The 19478-nt window shown below is 35.0% G+C and overlaps 1 protein-coding gene across 3 annotated transcripts in view; it reads left to right on the plus strand.

Moving 5' to 3' along the window:
• Positions 1 to 19205, plus strand: part of LOC124629717 (mitogen-activated protein kinase kinase kinase 15) — a 29198-nt gene extending 9993 nt beyond the window's left edge. Inside the window, exons 5-26 of one of the 3 annotated variants that reach the window (XR_006984317.1) lie at positions 30 to 308; positions 1023 to 1193; positions 1622 to 1734; positions 3138 to 3339; positions 4339 to 4447; positions 4641 to 4810; positions 5195 to 5375; positions 5753 to 5953; positions 6666 to 6816; positions 7718 to 7932; positions 8210 to 8305; positions 8525 to 8664; positions 9516 to 9665; positions 10933 to 11028; positions 11810 to 11903; positions 12250 to 12435; positions 12761 to 13025; positions 13647 to 13785; positions 14290 to 14406; positions 14700 to 14912; positions 15271 to 17857; positions 18819 to 19205. Coding sequence is in view for 1 of the 3 variants with exons in the window: in XM_047163232.1 (XP_047019188.1) it covers positions 30 to 308; positions 1023 to 1193; positions 1622 to 1734; positions 3138 to 3339; positions 4339 to 4447; positions 4641 to 4810; positions 5195 to 5375; positions 5753 to 5953; positions 6666 to 6816; positions 7718 to 7932; positions 8210 to 8305; positions 8525 to 8664; positions 9516 to 9665; positions 10933 to 11028; positions 11810 to 11903; positions 12250 to 12435; positions 12761 to 13025; positions 13647 to 13785; positions 14290 to 14406; positions 14700 to 14912; positions 15271 to 15538 (3556 nt within the window). In the remaining 2 variants the exon portion in view is untranslated. Of the gene's footprint in view, positions 1 to 29; positions 309 to 1022; positions 1194 to 1621; positions 1735 to 3137; positions 3340 to 4338; positions 4448 to 4640; positions 4811 to 5194; positions 5376 to 5752; positions 5954 to 6665; positions 6817 to 7717; positions 7933 to 8209; positions 8306 to 8524; positions 8665 to 9515; positions 9666 to 10932; positions 11029 to 11809; positions 11904 to 12249; positions 12436 to 12760; positions 13026 to 13646; positions 13786 to 14289; positions 14407 to 14699; positions 14913 to 15270 lie in introns of all 3 variants that reach the window. The other 2 variants (XR_006984318.1, XM_047163232.1) reach the window with 2 other exon arrangements.
• Positions 19206 to 19478: the final 273 nt, after the last annotated feature.

Raw genomic sequence — 19478 nt, forward strand, 5'->3', positions numbered from 1 at the left:
TTTAATTATGAAAACCTTTTCTTCCCCAGAGCCCACCTCCAAGAGAAATTCCTATCAGACTTACGGAAGGCGCGCGAAACATACACCGGTATCGAACTTGCAAACATGTTACACGCTATGCGCAGACGCCTCGACGACCCAGCAGTCCTTTCAGGAGATACCATACTTAACATGCTTATATCCTACCGTGAAATACAGGATTACGATGCCATAGTACATGTGGTAGACGACCTCAAAACCATAATGAACAGAAAAAATTACGTCAACATGCCTATAATAAGGTTCATGTACGCCTTTGCTATGAATCGGTGAGTTCTCTTTTTAAATTGTTATTGTATAAAAAAGGTCGCATTGTAATGTTGCGAACGACAGTTGTTTGTTTTAAAAGTATATTTTCCAAGTATTATAGTCGTTGGTTGTTTGTGATTCTCGCCTATTTGCCTACTAGAAATCCTGACTTTGTTATTAGCTAGTTAATTAAACATGATTTCATAGAACTTTGGCACGCTTCTTTGTCTATCATTGTGACTAGCAAATATGTCCATATACTTAATTTTAAGTGGCTCTTTAACGGCTTGATAATACATATTTCCACCAGATTGATAGATACTTGGAATGCCATTCATTTATATCTGGGTGATAACTGGCACTCGAGCTCGTGATTATCAATCTTAAACTTGCTTGTTACCTTGATAGTTGTTACTTTGTATACCCGGATAGAATTACATCCCCATCGGTTCTTCCCGTTTAGCAAGCATGAGCGCCTTAAAGAAACTTAATTTCGCAGCACCCGTTTGTTCTTGAATCTCAACACAGGTAGGTATAGTTGCATTTGCGAAACTCGATAGCGGTCCTTCTAAATTCCGATCACCCTTATACCTAAAAAAATATGAGAATCGACTCGCCAAATATCCTGTGATGACAGCAAAATTGGCGAGAACTTATACCTTATGTATACCCATCAAATGGTACATGGTTTCAACTGAATCTTAAAACATATATTTACTAATTGTTTCTTCCAGTCGCAATAAAGAAGGGGACAGGGAGAATGCTCTAAAAGTCTGCGTGAAAGCGTTAGAGAAGAAAGAGAATAGATTCCCCGATATGTTGTGCCTTTGTGGCCGTATATACAAGGATAAATTCGTCGAATCTCAACACACGGATAAGGAAAGCTTGGATCATGCTATACATTGGTATGTATTGTACTTAAGTTTATTTATTTATTAACAGGAAATATATGATAGTTTTCTTCTAATTCTATTTCTTTTATGACCAGTATCGGTGGCCTATGATTTTTTTTACGTGGACTCCTAGTAACTATATCTGATTATTGTTATGTTTTTGATATCGTTGTTCTCTATGTATCTCATGGTGAACCTAGGATGGGTTAAAAAAAAAACAGTAGATACATGTACCGAAGATGCAATTGGATTATTTTGATGCAGCTGTCCTCCATTAAAAAAAATAAGCGGAAATGAAAGAATGCTAAAAGTGTAATAATACTTAGCTATTTTGTAACAAAAATAGATGAAAGGAAGATGATATTTCGCAGTGAAAGTGAACATGACTAAAAGTTGCCAACTTTTCAATCATATAATAAACAATTACATTAATATTTCAGGTACAGACAGGGTTTCGAAGTGCAGCCAAACGAATATGCGGGCATTAATTTGGCAACACTACTCGTTATAGCTGGCAATGATTTTAAAAACTCACAGGAATTACAGCACATTGGTAAGTTACCTATGTAATTCAGATCTTTGACAGATTGGTCTAACTTGGTTTTAACTATTATATTCTTCATTTCGATTCGCCTGCGTTTCAAGGGAACTATTTTATGTAGCTAAATAAAAATCGGTCTTAACCGTCTTAGGGTTTCATCTAATTATATTCTTACCTAATTTAATACTATAATATCTATCAGCTAAGCCGGCTAACCGTGACATACAAGATAATAAATTATTGCGGTCAATACCTGGGGGTAAAATAATATAATAAAATAAACTACATAAAGTTCCTAGGGAATGCTGGGTTTAGAAGTGGTTATAATTCTAAAGTATTCTGAATAAGTTAATCGCAAATCTAAAAACATACTGTAGATTTTATATGGGAAGTCGAATGAAGGATTTCTTTGAATAAATTGTAGTATTCAAACGACGCCAGGTGCTACACTTATAGAATTCAATGCAACATTATTGAAATACTTAAAATAATAATGTTTGATGTGGCATTGGTCTACCGCGTATTACTCAGAAATTCTTTCAGTTACATTCTGGCTGTCAGCCAAATAGTCAAATGTCTAATGGTTTAATAATTTTATGTGACCATATTTCAAGAAGGTTGACACTATAAGTTGTGTAATAAACTTGTTTATATTATGATTCGTTTTATCGTCGCGGCTTCGGGTTAAATAGCAAATGCATTTATCACATTGTGGTAGGTTTTAGCCTAGTAATGTGAGTTTTATTACGTCATTGTTTTTTATTGATAATAAATAATGTAAATAAAAAATTGTGTTTTTACCTATTTATCGTTTTCCTTAATGCCAGTTTTATTTCATATACTTACGCAGGATTTTAATCTGACTACCAAGCAATCAATATGATATGGAAAGAGCATATCCCGTGGGTTCCAAGTTTTTCTATGTATTTTCTTTATAGCTGTACTTTCGTTCTTTAATTTTAAGTTACATACCATGACGTTTTTCTTCTATATACTCACCACATCTCACATTTATTATATTTCTACCTGGAAATCAACAAAAAATATCGAAGTACGTTAAACTTCTTTCTTCAATATTTATCTTGCTCAATACTATGCAGAAGTTCAAACCAAGCATCCATAAAATACACTCTAAAACTATTACCATTACCATTTACTGCCATTTTGCATTACATTTATTTTGCATTACATTTATTTTGCATTACATTTATTTTGCATTACATTTATTTGCATTACATTTATTTTGCATTACATTTATTTGTGGCCATTTACTGTTTAGTTTGTAAGGAAATATAGTTAAGGAAACATATCTATTTGTAAGTACTATGTCGAATTAGATTAAGTTATCTGTAAGGGCAAAGTAAATTTGTGATAAATAAATAAATAAACTCTGAAACGTATCTGTTTGTTCACAGGAATGGTATTGAATCATCTAATAGGCAAAAAAGGCAGTCTATCATCTCTCAAAGACTACTGGGACGTGGCTACCTTCTTCGAAATATCAGTACTGGCCCAAGACTATGTGAAAGCGATACAGGCAGCAGAATGTATGTTCAAACTCAAACCACCGAATTGGTATCTCAAGTCTACTATTGGGAATATCGAATTGATTGATAGGTAAGCTTCTTGTTCTTGTAAGAATATTAGACATTTAAATAAAACTACTTTAACGGATTTTATCGCGTTTATATTAATATTATTTAATTCCGACGTTAAGTTGTTGTACGCCTGAGTCTGCGCGTGACCATGGATGCTGTAAAGGATCCGAAACGTCGGGATTAAATAATCTATACTACCTAATATTATAAAGAGGAAAACTTTGTTTATTTGTTTGGACGACCTCGATGGCGCAATGGTCACCATGCCGGACTGCCAAACCTGAGGTCCCGGGTTCGATTCCCGGTTCGGTCGACATGTGTGTGATGAGCATGTTTGTTGGCCATGGTCTGGGTGTTACAATATATATTTATCAATATGTATATATATGTAGCTATATGTAGTTTATCAGTTGTGTTAGCACCCATAACACAAGTTAATTAATAACTTACCATGGGGCTAACCGACCGTGTGTAAAAATGTGTCCAGACATAAAAAAAATAATTATTATTATTGCTTCTTAGAGAGCTGCAGCAAGATAAACAATGATGCATTTGTTAGCAACGAGCTTGTCCGGCACTAAAAAAAATTAATTAAATTTGTTTGTTTGGTTGTAATGGATAAACTCAAAAACTACTGAACCGATTTTAAATATTCTTTCACCATTAGAAAGCTTTATTATCTGCGAGTAACATAGGCTATATTTTATCCCGGTGCCGGCAGTAGATCCCACGGGACCCGGGTGAAACCGCGGGAAAACGGCTAGTATTAATATAACCGCGATAAAATCCGTAACAGTAGTTTTATTTAGGTGACTTTCTTGTTGGAAGTAGTGCAACAAGTTTATGGTGGGTCGCACCATTTAAATATAATAATCATCAGCCGTCCAATCGCCCATGAAACCATTTTGCGGCAATTTAACGGCAGGTTATGTTTCAGTTACCGTTATATTTTATTACCTACTTACCTATATAAAATGGAACTATTGTAAATCATTAAAATATGCATTTTTCCTTCTAGATTTAGGAAAAGTGAAGATATATCACCAGAACAGCAAGTATTTTCTTTCTGGATGGAATACTTCGTAGAGGCAACTAAAAGTGAATGTGAAAATATTATTAGGTTTCCTGTAAGTACAATTTTAAACCTTCTGCTTGTATCAAACACTGATAACTTGAGAATATACCTACGTTTCAAATGTCCAGAGGTCACGCACTTATTCACATGTACCAACTAAAACATCGATGTTTGCACCCCATAAGTCCATTTTTTTGCAGATAAATTTTCAGTAAATGCTTTCTTAATTTTGATCTTCTTTCCAGGTGTTAATATTAGAAACAACAAAAGAATACATACCGTCTTACGTAAATGTGAACATGGGTGCGGAACAAAAATCCGTAGAAATTCTCAACTTGTGCTTAGAATCTATGCGGGGCCAGTGTCGACGAGTACATCGGTGGCTTTTCACTTCCGATATGATTAGGAGCTACAGGTAATTTACTGATCTATAAGATATGTCAAATTGTGTCGTAATTGTAATAATATTGACCTCGAAGTTTTCGTATGATTGTCCATCTTTCACTCGTTATTTCTTAGTTTTCTGGAACTATAACTCTTGCGTTCTAGATAATTCTATGCTTAGCTGATATTGTCTGCTATGAATTAAAATGGATCGTGTTTTTTACACAAGAAGAAAAAGTAATTAGCTCTTTTTAACCGACTTCCCATAGAAGGAAGTTGTCAATTCTAGAAAGAAAGCAATGTTTTGATGTAGTATATTTTTTGTCACAAAAAAAAAATATCCCTGTTTTATTCAATTTATTTTTAGCTGGCAACACTAAACCACAGTACTTTTAATTCTCATTTCACCCCACAGTTTATACAAACGCGATGAGCGTTGCCTCTTTCTGTACGTGAGCGAGAATTCTGACGACTTTCAAATCTTTCTGCCGTCTCAAGCGTGTCGACAGCGCTTACATGATCTTTTAGGAGAACTGACGGCAGACCATGAGAAGGTCACTGATTTGGATACCAGTGTCATGCAAGATCAATTAAAGGTAGGATTTGGTGTTTGAGAATATTTTTCTTGTAAAAGATATGATGATTTCTGGTTAATATTTTATTTTTTCACCAAGTATGTCATGTATTTGTATAAAGTACTTTTACTATGTTCTACAAAGTTTAATTTGAATACAGAATGATTTCAACTCTCGTCAATTAACCTTGTCTTTCTGAAGTTTACCACTAGTAATTGCTATAGAATACATTGCGCTTGCGCAAGGCCTCAAAGTATAGCCTTTACAAATGCAAAGTTAAATAACGAAGTGCTTGTACATCTAGATTACCATGAAGTCGCGGAACGGCTGAGTTATTTGTCGAGACCTTTTCTTCAAAAAATCTTTATTAACATTTTTTTAATTGTCTTTTTCCCCAGTTCGAATACGAGCTAGACGACAACAACAAACGCGTGGTCCTAGGCAAAGGTACCTACGGCGTAGTGTACGCCGCTCGGGACCTCAACACACAGGTCCGCATCGCCGTCAAGGAGATCCCCGAGCGCAACCTCGGCGACGTGCAGCCGCTGCACGAGGAGATCCTGCTGCACTCGCAGCTGCGGCACAGGAACATTGTGCAGGTCATCTATACTAATATTATAAAGCTGAAGAGTTTGTTTGTTTGAACGCGCTAATCTCAGGAACTACTGGTCCGATTTGAAAATTTCTTTCAGTGTTAGATAGCCCATTTATCGAGGAAGGCTATAGGCTACTTTTTATCCGGGTACGGGAAGTAGTTCCCACGGGATGCGGGTGAAACCGCTGGCAGAAGCTAGTATTATATAGTCCTCGGCAAGGGTACATACGGCGTAGTGTACGCCGGGACCTCAACACACAGGTCCGCATCGCCGTCTAGGAGGAATAAGGGTACGTCTTGCATGGGCAAATCGCGAACGTGAAGTAACTGGAACAAATTTACGCTGCGCCGTACCGCACAACGTCGCATTGGCCACTTTCACAGAATAAGGAAAGATGAGTGGAGATTCCATCAGGAAGATAGGTCAGGCGCCTTCTTGTAGTCAAGTAAGATAGGTGTCATAGTCGGTAGGTGTAATCAGTTACTAGACCTAACGAGGCGTTCGTATTCCCTGTCAAAACCAATCTGGCAAAGATTGGTCTTAAATAAATAATATGCGGGTTCGAAAGAAAGCGTGAAAGAGCGGAACTAGTAACGCACCTCGTTCCCCTAACACCCGCATTTTGGCGCACATTCTTCTCAATTAATACGAAAAAGCACTATTTTCTTTTTAAAAGTAATCCCTATTTACTAACAGGTGTGTTTTTTTATTTCAGTATTTAGGTTCAATATCAGAAGACAACTACTTCAAAATATTCATGGAGCAAGTACCTGGAGGTTCGTTGTCCGCACTGCTTCGGTCCAAGTGGGGCCCGCTCAAAGAGAATGAAGCCACCATAGCTTATTATACCAAACAAATATTAGAAGGTAAGTCAATTCGTCATAAAAAACATGTTTAATGAAAAAAGTAATTAGTCCGTCTTTTAGATAACTAAATAATGCACACTTATTTTTTCCTTTCTCCCATAAACAAATAAGAAAGAAAATACATAACGTTTGAATTTTGTGTTACGTCTCTTCCTGGTACAAATTTTTTTAAACGTGACGTCACAAGCCCCTCACTCCCAACCTATGTTGCGTTATATCTTAGTATTTCATTAAGCTTAATTTGAAAGACGGATTAATTAGGATCATTTTTTTTTATGTAAGCCTATCAACACGCCTATTGGTTAGGTTAGGTTATTAGCCAATGTGAGAAAGCCCAGGAAATAGTATACATGATGTTTCTTATCAACTCTTCCTATAGGACCTTCTTGCACTTAGTGTATTTTTCATAAGGTTCTATTTGAAATAGTATTGACTTTGAAAAAGTAATAGTTGAAAGAGATTCCTTTACAAGCAGTCATATTTAGTGATAACTTGATGTAGTGTTTTAATCGTATATTTAAGTGTCGCCACTTGTATACCTACACTATTTTAGTGCTCTCAAGTGACTCTTATAATTGTTTTGATTGTATTACTTACAATATAGTCAATACGATATACAGACATTTGTCGTAGCTTACCAGACATTTTGGTTTTACCGTCAAATTATCACAAACCAAAAAATAAACCAACTCACTAGCTAGCAACCCAGTAGCAATTAGGTAGCAACTCTTGATGTGTATTTCGAGGGGATCTTTGAAGAATAACAGCGATTCTGGCCAGACTAGTTTTAATATGTATATTTTCTGCTTATTTTTGTTATTTTTTATTTCAGTACATATTCTTTACATATTGAAAAAATAGATTATTCTTCATTACATATTTTTTAAATTCTTTTTTTCAGGATTAAAATACCTACACGACCAAAAAATTGTTCACCGCGACATAAAAGGCGACAATGTCCTAGTGAATACATACAGTGGAGTTGTAAAGATATCGGATTTCGGTACTTCAAAGCGTCTAGCTGGGTTGTGCCCTTCGACGGAAACTTTCGCGGGAACATTGCAGTACATGGCTCCTGAAGTTATTGATAAGGGACAGAGAGGGTATGGAGCGCCGGTTAGTATTGTTTTTTTTTTTCATTGAGGTTATTTGAGAAAGAAACTTAGTATTGAGGATACAAAAAATATATATCTAAGTATATTATTTGTGTGCACCAAAAAGGCGTAACATTTTTTGTCAGTGTTGAATTGATAAGTCTTACTCTAAAGTGGTGCCTTTCACACTCTAATTTAGAGCGGATATTTAAAACGTTTTTTTATTGTACTATAATTTTCGAGGTAAATATTTTTTACCCAATCCATATCCTTATTTATTATGTCCTTTTTCTTTCCAGGCTGATATTTGGTCACTGGGTTGCACAGTGGTTGAAATGGCGACGGGAAATCCGCCGTTCATTGAATTAGGCTCACCTCAGGCAGCTGTTTTCAAGGTACGTTATATCTTCATACGAAATAACTTACTTTTTTGTATCCAATTATTATCTATCTTTAACCCGGTGGTTGACTGGTAGAGAATGCCTCGCGGCATTAAGTCCGCCAATGTTCCAATTTTGTACATAAAGTATAAATAAAAAGGAGGCACACTATTTCCACGGTTTCTCAAAAAAAAAAATACTCATGTATTTTTTTCTTTTTTTAAACAATTCTAGGTGGGTTACTACAAGATGCACCCAGAGATTCCAAGCGAACTATCAGCCAAAGCAAAGAACTTTATACTGCGATGCTTCATACCGGAGCCCGAACAACGTGCTACGGCCGCCGAACTGTTAGAAGATCCCTTCTTATGCGAGTATGTATCTTATTATGTATTATTTTAGGTTTCAATATTGAATATTCGACACTTGTCTGGTGTGTCTCATAGATATAAGAAAGAAAGAAAAAAATTTTCTTGACACGATAGGGATGAAAAGTTCAAAAAAGAATTAGATGATTGTGCCAAATCCGTGGTTCAGCATTATGCCAGACAGGTAGTGCATGGTGCTGGTTAAATTTTGTACAAATAATTGATTGAATAAAGTCTGCGATGACGGCGAATAATAGGTAATTAGGCTCAGTTATTTAAAAATGATATAATAGAAAGTTCTGTGCCCAAATATACTGAAATATATTGATCAAAATAATAATGAACTTTACAACATCGATAAGAGAAATAAACTAGTCTTACCTTTGTAATATATGCTGTAGAATAGTATTTAGTATAGACAACTGTAAATATGTTATCGTAAATATAAGATTTATTTGCAAGCGTCCGGCGATTCGTGCGTTCCGCTCAATCGTCGCCCATCAAGTGAGTACGGAGGCGACTCTTGCGCATACATTAATATTGTATTTTCGTAATAAACCCTTTCGTAAGCTGACAATCCATGTTATTGTTTGCAGATTTATCCCAATGTATCGATGTTGGATGTGGACGTATTTGTTGTAATTTTATTTACTTATTTAAACATTAAAAGACCGAATGCATTTGTAGTGTAGTCCGTTATTTTTATGTCAGTTTTTCATGTATGTGTTAAACGTTCTCATTATACATTTTGGCTAAAAGTTTTATCCTTTAGAATAGATTTTCTAGGTTAGTTGTCTAACGTATATGTTTCATTCTACTACTGATTACAAAAGTAATTAAAATTTCGAAAATTGCAGAAAGAAAAAGCCTTCAAGTCGTCTTGGCAGTAATATGGATTATAGTCGGAGCATTTCAGTGCCTGCGGACAAGGCCCGCCCAGTTACAGCTCAGAAGAAAATATCCGAATCAAGCATACCTTGTAATCTGCCTAGCTCCCCAGAAATCGAGTACGTAAACTTATTTTTTATAGTAATAGCATACTGAAGTTGCTTTAGAGTTTGCAACGCATGGTAATGCGCTAGAATTTTACTTGAATAAAATGTAATCCGATTTAATACGTCCGCTGTTGTCGATTTGAGTGTCTTAACTTTCCTAGTAGATGTAGCAAGTATCAAGATTGTTTTTGTTTGATGATAACTGTTTGATTTGATGTTGTAATCATCAAAATTTCTAACAACTTATATCGATGGTTTGATGTCTTGATGAATAAGGCTTTCAGAATGTAACAAATGTTCCATGTTGCTTAAATTAGACCTTATTGCATACTATTAAGGTACTTTTTTCAAAAAGTGGACACATAAATTGAGCAACAACGAGCGTATTAAAAGCATGAACTTTAGTATGAAAGTTTGATTTCTTAGCGTTCTATACATGTTCTACGTTGTGTGATGTTCTCATGCCATCATACATAATACGGTGAGAGGGAGCTTATGTATTGGGCGAGGACATATCTTAACAACTATGTTCAATGTTGTATTGAGTTTTACATAAAACTATTGGCAAAAGTACATAGACTCATTCACACTTCACTGTGTACATGATTCGATACATGCCTTCTGTGACACGGAATTTTCTGTTATATCCATACAAATAGAAAATTTTCAAAAATGTTTCAAGCATAATTGCAAATTTTTGTGACTATAGTTCGGCCATTCAGAGAATGCGTTCCTGACACGTCGCGATTGAACTGACGACGTAACTTTGCAATGGCGTTGCAGTTACGATAAAAATATTTTTGCTGGTTGTTTACCGTTTTAACAATTGAGGAGCATTAAAACAACATTATTATATCAATAATCAATGAATGTTATTACGTCGTCAGTTCAATCGCGACGTGTCAGGAACGCATTCTCTGAATGGCCGAACTATAATAATTGTTCCTCTCTATGATAAAGTTTAAGAATTCTCCATAATTACGTTGTTACAAAAACGGCCCATAACAGGAACCAACTGTATAAATTAATGACATCAAAAATCGATAGATAATTCCGTGTCACAACCCTAGCTCCAAACAAACTCCAAAACATAAAAGTGTAATTGTACCCCGTCACACAACAACACTTTTATGACCATACACCAACCAAAAAACAGTAAAAAATACCAACATAATACTTTAACAAAATTAGTGCACACCCAGACGTGTAACACATGTCGTAACATTGTCGATTGCTTGGCACAAAAGTGTGTATTTTTTCCATTTGTTCCCACTGCAAGGGTGAAAACGATCCGGTCTAATCCAACAATCACTAGGACTGCGTCGTCGATGCTATCACCAATACTGATTTACCCACCGGACTTGTCGAATAGCAGGTAACATTCACTTTATATAAACGCACCTTTTTGATGTTCCAAATTCATAGAATACCGTATTTTTGGTTTCGGATTTCAAAATTTTTGGTATTTGAAACTTTTGTGGGACGAAATACTGTATGTAGAATAGTATTATATCCATCGACATGTTTTCATTATCAAATATATTTTAGAGTATGCGAAAATGTGCACGAAATAAGATTATCATTATTGCATAAGAAGCATGATATTTAGACTTCAATATACAATGTGACGTAATAGAATAAATAGTATAATTGTTGTATGAAACATTATCGGGAATAAAATATTGCATTCTATGAAATTACATCTGTATACGTTTTATGCACTGTACGCGAACTGACTGCGTGCACAGCTTTTAGAATCCATTAAGTAACATAATGAATGGAAGTGCTAAAGTATGTATTGTAAAAAATACTATTATAAATGATAGATAAAATTTCATTCCAACCAACATTATTATAAAGTTTTTCAATCATAGTCCTTGATTTATAAATGTTGTAAATTATAGATTTTTATTTTTCTATATTTTTTTAATAAAGTATCAAGAATTTTACAACATTTATAATTCAAGGCATTCAATATCAAATCTGTGTTCAAAATCAATCTAATCTATCAGTTTTCGTGTAAACGCTCAATCATTACTAATGCTTTGTCTTTCTAACGTGGATCTATGAACTAACTCCACTTTATATACAAGATTTTGCTGATGTATTTTGCCTATAATTTAAAGGTAAATAAAAATGTTTGGTGAACTTTTTAGTACTATGCCCAACACGCCGTCTACTGATGAAATGGAGGGCAGCGATACGCTTCTAAATCGTAGAAGTTCATCTGGTGGCCTGCTTTCTCCAGAAGTACGTATTTATTTTTATTTTAACTTTCCCATCTGCAGTTTGTAAAGGATATCAGTTGCCTCTGACTGCCTGTCTTTTCTCAAGTATCTTGGGGGTCTGCTTCCAGTATAATTGGATGCATTAAGTCCTAGAGTTTTGAAATGGAGCGCTGCCTATCTAACCTCTACAACCCAGTTACCTGAGAAATCTGATACCCCTTGGTAGACTGTTTGTTGGACTTTCTGGTTTCTGGCTACCAGTAACTGACATGTTCGAATGATAGCCGGGACCCACCAATTGGAGGTGCTTTCCGAAACATTTCTGTATCCTTAAGAAATAAAATAAGTCACTATTCTTTAATTTCTAGGTGGATATGCCAAATGCGTCTCGTTGTTCAATAGACGGTCCCGAACACGATGGCTTCTACCTTCTAAAGAAGGACTCTCAACGAAGACTGACCCTGTCTCGCGTATTGGAACAAGACTCAGAGAAAATTTGTTCCAAATGGATGCTCAGTATACACCAGGACTTTGGCACTACTGTGCTTACAATGGTAATGTATAGTTTTGATACTTACTTTATGCTGCGTCAAAAACTTAATAGTTTTTTGCTATCGATTTCTTTGTTAAGTTGCTCTTTTAATTTTGGTTTAAAAATAATTCTAGACCTTTTAAGAACCAGTTTTGTTGGAGATAAGACAACCTTTTGTAACAATATAATTTTCTAACCGAACTAAACATGTAGGTTTTCGGGTCAACCGCAATTTTTTTAAACATAGAATTTCGTCTTCCTTACATAAAAGTCGAAATGTTTTTTCCTATTTATATGAAGATATAAAAAAAACAGTCTTGACTTAAGACTTAATAATGATTTTACAGACCCACCTCGAAATGCTCCGCTGTGCCCTCAAAGAGTACATAATGGATCAAAACAGAAGCGTCATAGAGCAAGCTATTATTACTCTTAAAGAAGAACTGGACTTTGATTCAAATGCCATCAATGAGCTTCATTCAGCCATCTACATGTTTCAAGAAGCTGTGAACGCAGTATTGAGGATGCATAGCATAAAACCTCATTGGATGTTCGCTTTGGATAATTTAGTTAGGAATGCTGTTCAGGCTGCTATTACTGTGTTGTCGCCAGGTATGTAATTTTTGTAATAAAAATTTTGGCATTTATGATGTGTGAGATTAGATTGAATTTATGAGATGCAACGTTAAAAAGTACATATTAAGATGTGAACTAAGAAAGTGTAGGGTAAGTTTTTTTGCGTGTAATTTTGTTTTTTTCGGCACTGCATGCCTTATTCTTACTTTTTTACCCCATTTGTAACAGAGGGGGTAGTTTTGTTGTAAATATTTTCACAAGATAACACGACGTCAATGTAGTGATAACATTCAAAGGAACAGTTGCTGACAGTGTCAAAAATCGGTAATTTAAACAAGTCAACTGGTTGACTTGTTTAAACAGACAATACAGAAGATTTAGGCCTCTTGTTAACGATAACGGACCACGGAACGATTTTTACGGACTCACATCCATTGCAACGAAACATTCACGTGTTCAGTTCAGAAACACAAACACAACACTGCGGGTTGGCCCGTCGTCCATCTAAAATATCGGGCCGCTGTTATCCTTAAAAAGAGGCCTAATAGCCGTTCCCAATATTATATCTATCGATACCTTTGCTTACTACAGATAGGAATTTAACATAACTTGTATAGTGCTTATGTCAAAATTCATAATACCCGTTTCGTACCACAGAGCTAGGCGCCAACCTAGCGGGCCAGGAGGGTCGTCGCGGCGGCGCGGCGGCGGCCGACGCCACGCCCTCCGCGCTGTCCTCCGAGCACTGCGCCCGCGACGCGCATGCGCTGCACGACCTGCGCCACGAGAACCACAAGTTAGTATCTCTACTTTACCTTTAGCTTCAGCCATCGTCATTTCAGCTGATAGATGTCCGCTGCTCTACGCAGGCCTTTAACGACACGCATCCACTGTTTCTCGACGTCCTTAGTCAGATTTTCCGTCCATCTGTGATAGGCCAGCTCACACACATAGCCTTCACTACCAATCTTTTCGGTCAAGGATAAAAATAACAGAATTATAAGCAAGATGAAAAGATTATGGCTTGCATTAAAGAAAGGAATAATTGGACAGAAAGCTGTATAAACTTGATTATTTTAATAGTCCAGAAGTGCCTGAGAATGGTCTAAAGTGAATTGAATATTTGCACCTTCCATTTTCTTTTAAGTGGTGGTCCTTCCAAAATGGAAATATGTAACACACTTTCCAAGAAGAGGTAGTACATAGTCTTTCTAGAAATCTACAAGATTACTTTCTTCCTCAAAGTTAGCATCGTCCATTTGCATATTTATGAAGAAACCAACAATATATTTACTTTCAGATTACACCAAGAGCTAATAGAAAGTTACCAGCAGAATCAGAGTCTGCTGCGACAGATGTTAGAAGACCAGAAAGCGCACATGATGTTACTTAAAGAAATCGTCGAAAAGAAGTCGAGGTAAGTTTTATAGCCAACTTTATCAACTCATGTAATAAACAATACGTGTTCAAATGCAATATAAATTAAATATACTTTAAATAACGTAGTCTCAAAACCTAATTAATAACTCATTTACGAATCTAAAATTTGAAGTTTTGTGGTCCCGTGAGTTAGGTTTCCAAACTTCTATGTTTTCCATTTGTGTTAAACTTTCCCAAAAGATTAAAAACTTTTTCTCAAAAATTACTTCTTCTTATATTTTGAACCGAAATAAAATGCAATACAAATAATTATTTTCTTTTAACCCACAGAAGTGTAACCCCAGAAGTATTCTCCAGCCAAAGCGAGTTAGACGGTGACGTGACAGACGGGGTCGACGAGACCGAGGCGACAAAACTACGTGAGTGGGTGGCCGCGAGAGGGTTACCCACTGTCGTCGCTAATGCCTTGCTGCGGCATTGCTATGTGTTACCTGATCTATTGATGCATGCTCAGAGGGAGGATATCGCCAGGTTGAATTTGAAGTGAGTGGACTAATTACATAATTATTATTAATTCCCTTTGTGTTTTCTGCAATTTCAGCCCTTACAGTATTTTTAACCGACTTCAAAAAGGAGGTTATAAGTTTGACAAGTACATGTGTATGTTTCTGCACGATTATCTTACGACTAGACAGGTTGTGTGTGTATATGATTAAAGTCGGTATCGCTTTTGTAGTCTTTATGTTTCACATACTTTTAAGATCAAAATGCATCGTAAACGCATTGAAATTATCACTTGATGCATCTTTACCGGGACACCCTGTATGAACCTGTATACCTCAAGTATCTGCTCGTACATTTAAAAAACGTAAGATAACTAAAATGTTGTCTCGTTTTACAGAGGTGGCATCGAACTCCGACTATGGCGAGCGATCCAAGAACACCGCCTACACAACTCCACCCACCTCCGTCGCACAAGCAGCACAGAAACCGACATAGACACGAATTCCATCGTCGTAGTCGACTGCCAACGCTGCAAGGCGAACCGTAGAACTCTCTCGAACAATTCCACTTGTTCTAACAACCCTACCATAGTAATAAGAGACCAGGTGAATGGAGACGAAACCGTTGCCGAGTACTATGGCGAAAACGGGGTCGTCAACCTTTGACTACTGCGCGGATGGTGCACTCTGCAATAAGGTCTCTTTTGTCACGGCCAGGGGGTGTCAATCTTTGGTACTACATGTAGATTGGTGTTTCCATAGATTTAGAATTGTTCTACCGTTTGATAGATCGGCAATGCGGGACAGATAACTGTATATGTGGTATGAGCCCAAAAAATTGATGCTCTAGACATGGCCCCATATGTATCAAACGCAAATTTTATCCAAAATATTCTATGTTTTAATATAGAATATCGCGAATAAAATTTGTCGCGGGTAAAATGTTCTACGATCAAAATCTAGACGCGCAACAGATACCCATTTTTAAGTTGAGGAAAGGATCACATATTTAATCACACATGAAAAAGTCACTCTACTAATCATTTTTAATTTCTCTGATAATCACTCGATTGCCGATATATCTTCTATTCTATGTCTATGAGTACTACAATGTAGATTTTTTCAGTTAGTAGTTATGTTGTGCTCAATACTGAATAGCAATACCATTGACTACTTGGTCGTTTTGTGTTGGTAAAATGATAAGCAATTTTGAGACAATATCTTACCATTAAATTCTGCATGTTTTAAATGTTTGTCAGTGTAAAAGAAATTTGAATGAAAGAATGTCACAAATGTCGAAATTGTATGGTCATAACATTAGTGTGCTGTAGCAATAATAAAAATTAACACAAGTAGTTTTGGAATATTATAGTTGTTTACATGTTCAAATTGCTATTTCTAATAAAAAATTGTAATAACACCGCTTGAGGCCTAGAGTGTGTCATCCGAATAACAACCGTGTAAATATAGCTTCGTATTTATTAATATATTGTTACTAGTCTCTGTAAATAATTATAATTTTCTTGTTGTTAAGCATAATAATAAGGTACCGCTGAACGAAAATTAATTTTCGTAGTTTTGCACAAAACATCGCTTAAATGGTGCTACCGCGTTGTGAGTCGTTTAGTAACAAGTGCCTTCAATGTGTTATTAAATGAAAAAAGTTATGCATATTATAAATATGTAATTTAAATAATGACTGTCACTAAATAGAAGAGTTTCTCAATATAGACCTGTAGCTTTTTTGCTTTGATAATTTCCCGGGATATTCTATCGTACATTAATCACATGAAAAAAGGACTAGTGATGTCCAATTATCGAAACTTTGACTAACGCTGATCCTTTTGTGTAATTAAAACACCATGTTTAAAATGGTTGATAGTGGAACATGAAACGACAGCACTAAATCATTGTCGATAATTTGCACTACCAGCACTATAAATAAAAATATTGGAAGACATCTAGATGAAATGTTTCATGGAAGGTAAAAGTGACTTGTCGGTCTCAATCTTGTGACATTTTCAATTATTCATCACCACCTGAAACATTTCTCTTACAGCAATTCACCTACAAGCATTGCTTGCTATTGCCCCACACTAAATCGAGTATACAACACTATAAGATATACAATAAATATATATTTATCCTAAGAAGCTATGTAACTTCTGAGTGCCATACGTACATATTTTCTTATATAATAAAACTGTATATTTTCTTAAGAATAATGTTTACTGTTATTTACTAAAGATTTTATTAAAAAACTTATCAATAATCAACGTGATCTGAAAAAGCTTAAATATAATAATAATAATTCAGAATTATTAATTATCGCTAGTATTACTAAGATATTGGGTCGGAGTTACGTAACTGATTAAACGTATATAATGTAAGTCGCAATGGCTTCTATAACCAAATATGTAATAATATTCAATGTTTATTGTCAGTTTGTAAGGGCTAGAAGCTAATATAAATGGTACTACTGTTATTAAAATAAAAACTAAATCTTCGTATGAATGGTAAATTTGTATAGCAACAATTGCTCAACATTTTTGATCTGCAACGAGAATGTTGCGTCGGCCGAGAACTTGTCAACTATTATTATGTATTCTGTAACACGCAATGTTGCCAGCAATTTGTTGATGCAATTTTGAGTATAATCCAAAGTTTACCCTGGAGTAATATTTTCTAATATTTTGGAAAACAATGTTTCACTTTGTGAACTATTAATCAAGAACCGATTTTAATAGTAATTATGTTTAATAGTTCTAGCTCTTCAAAAACTCAAACTAATGATCTATTATCCTGCTCACAGTATGCCATACGCTAACGCATATTGTATAGCGATTTAACAATACTCAGTAATACTGTTGTGAAGTACAAATACAATACCTTATAGAAATAGATTACATCTGTAGTTTCATAGGTGCAGCCATACTGTCCTCGATATATCGATAATCAATCGATAAGGTTGAATGTATCGATTAAAGTTCCGTAAATGTTCTCACGTAAATATGGTCGATTTTTCTCGAACTACTGCAGTGTAGTTGCACCTTTACAAACAAAACCTACGCTTGGGCTAAACCCCAATAACTATGAATTGTTCTTAGATTTATTTAGTAATAAGTGTTATTAAAACGTCTCGCGTTAATTTGAGCTAAATAGTAGAAAAACTACTAAAATTATAGCTTTAATTTAATATCATTAAAATTAGGCGTAAAATTGTTTTGTTTGGTAATTCGCAGATAATTTTTTATATTATATACCTACCTACATACTTATTAATTATGTAAGTAATCAAGTGTATGCCACTTATAAAATTGTTAAATGATTCTATTTTTGGTATTTATGATACCGCTATCCTATTAGGATAGGATCCTAATATGGCTTAAATTCTTCCAAAACATTGATCAAACAAAAAAAAGCAAATAAAAATGTATCCAGTAAGAAAATTGTTGGCTTTGAGAAATAAACATATATTTACAATATTATAAATATCATCACACGTATTCACTTTATTGATACTGAATTTATAAAACGAGTATTTATATACATTTAATATTTACATTAAATCAGTTTTTTTATAGGACTTAATCTCAGTTTTGGACCTCGAAGACAAGATACTGACGAGGTATTTATTATTGTATAAGATTTCTTAGAATTTATATTTATTTATCTACCTTTATATGTTTGCGAAATAATTTCTTCGACGAAATATTTGCGTTCCCTTTCTTTCAAACAACATTACGACGTAAAAACAGGCTGTAGGTATAATGAATATCGATCCATCACCTTGATTAACTAATTACCTATTGCTAGGTAACATCTGCCCATATTATATAATATGATTTCTTTGAGTAGCTAATTAATAAATAATTAATTATGAATTGTCTTTTCTTTTACTACACCCACCTCATTACAGGATTAAAAACAAAAAGATCCAAGTTACAAAGGCTGATAGACAATCGGTTTACGAAATATTTGTTTGGTTAATGAAAAGTACTCTAAAATGCATGGATTTGAATTCTTCTACTAATTAGAAACTAGAGGTATAATTTTATGAACATCTTTGGAATGCGCTGGTGATCTAATGCTAATGATTGCGTTTAAATGAGAACAGATGGCGCTGCCTGTCTCGTTTTGCTCTAGAAAGTCTATTATAAACTCCAGAAACTAGAATCATAATTATGCAGTCTGAGTAAATTGTACAAAAAAATAATGTCTGCCTTGAATGCTTTTGTGGGTAGACTCACGATAATCAATTGAAGCTGTAACTAGCCATAGTAGCTTTTACCTAATTATGTAGCGGAGGGAAGAAATAAAAAAAAATATAGTCGATAGCAGTTTTATTTCGATACCGAATTGTATTTGTTTCGTTAATAACCAGTGACCATACTAGACTTATCTATAGTGCCTACTTATTTAGGAAAGTGCCACGGACATAAATAAGGCTGCCACATACAAATCTACCATCAAGGTGAGTCAATATTGAAGCAAACTCCTTACTAATTTATTTATAAGTCGTTCATTTAGCGTACGTATTGACTTACACCCCGCTAACTTCTGAGATCGAAATATAATTAAATGTAAAACAGGGAACTTGGGAGAC

Source organism: Helicoverpa zea, chromosome 4 (genome assembly GCF_022581195.2).
Source record: "Helicoverpa zea isolate HzStark_Cry1AcR chromosome 4, ilHelZeax1.1, whole genome shotgun sequence".
NCBI lineage: Eukaryota > Metazoa > Arthropoda > Insecta > Lepidoptera > Noctuidae > Helicoverpa > Helicoverpa zea.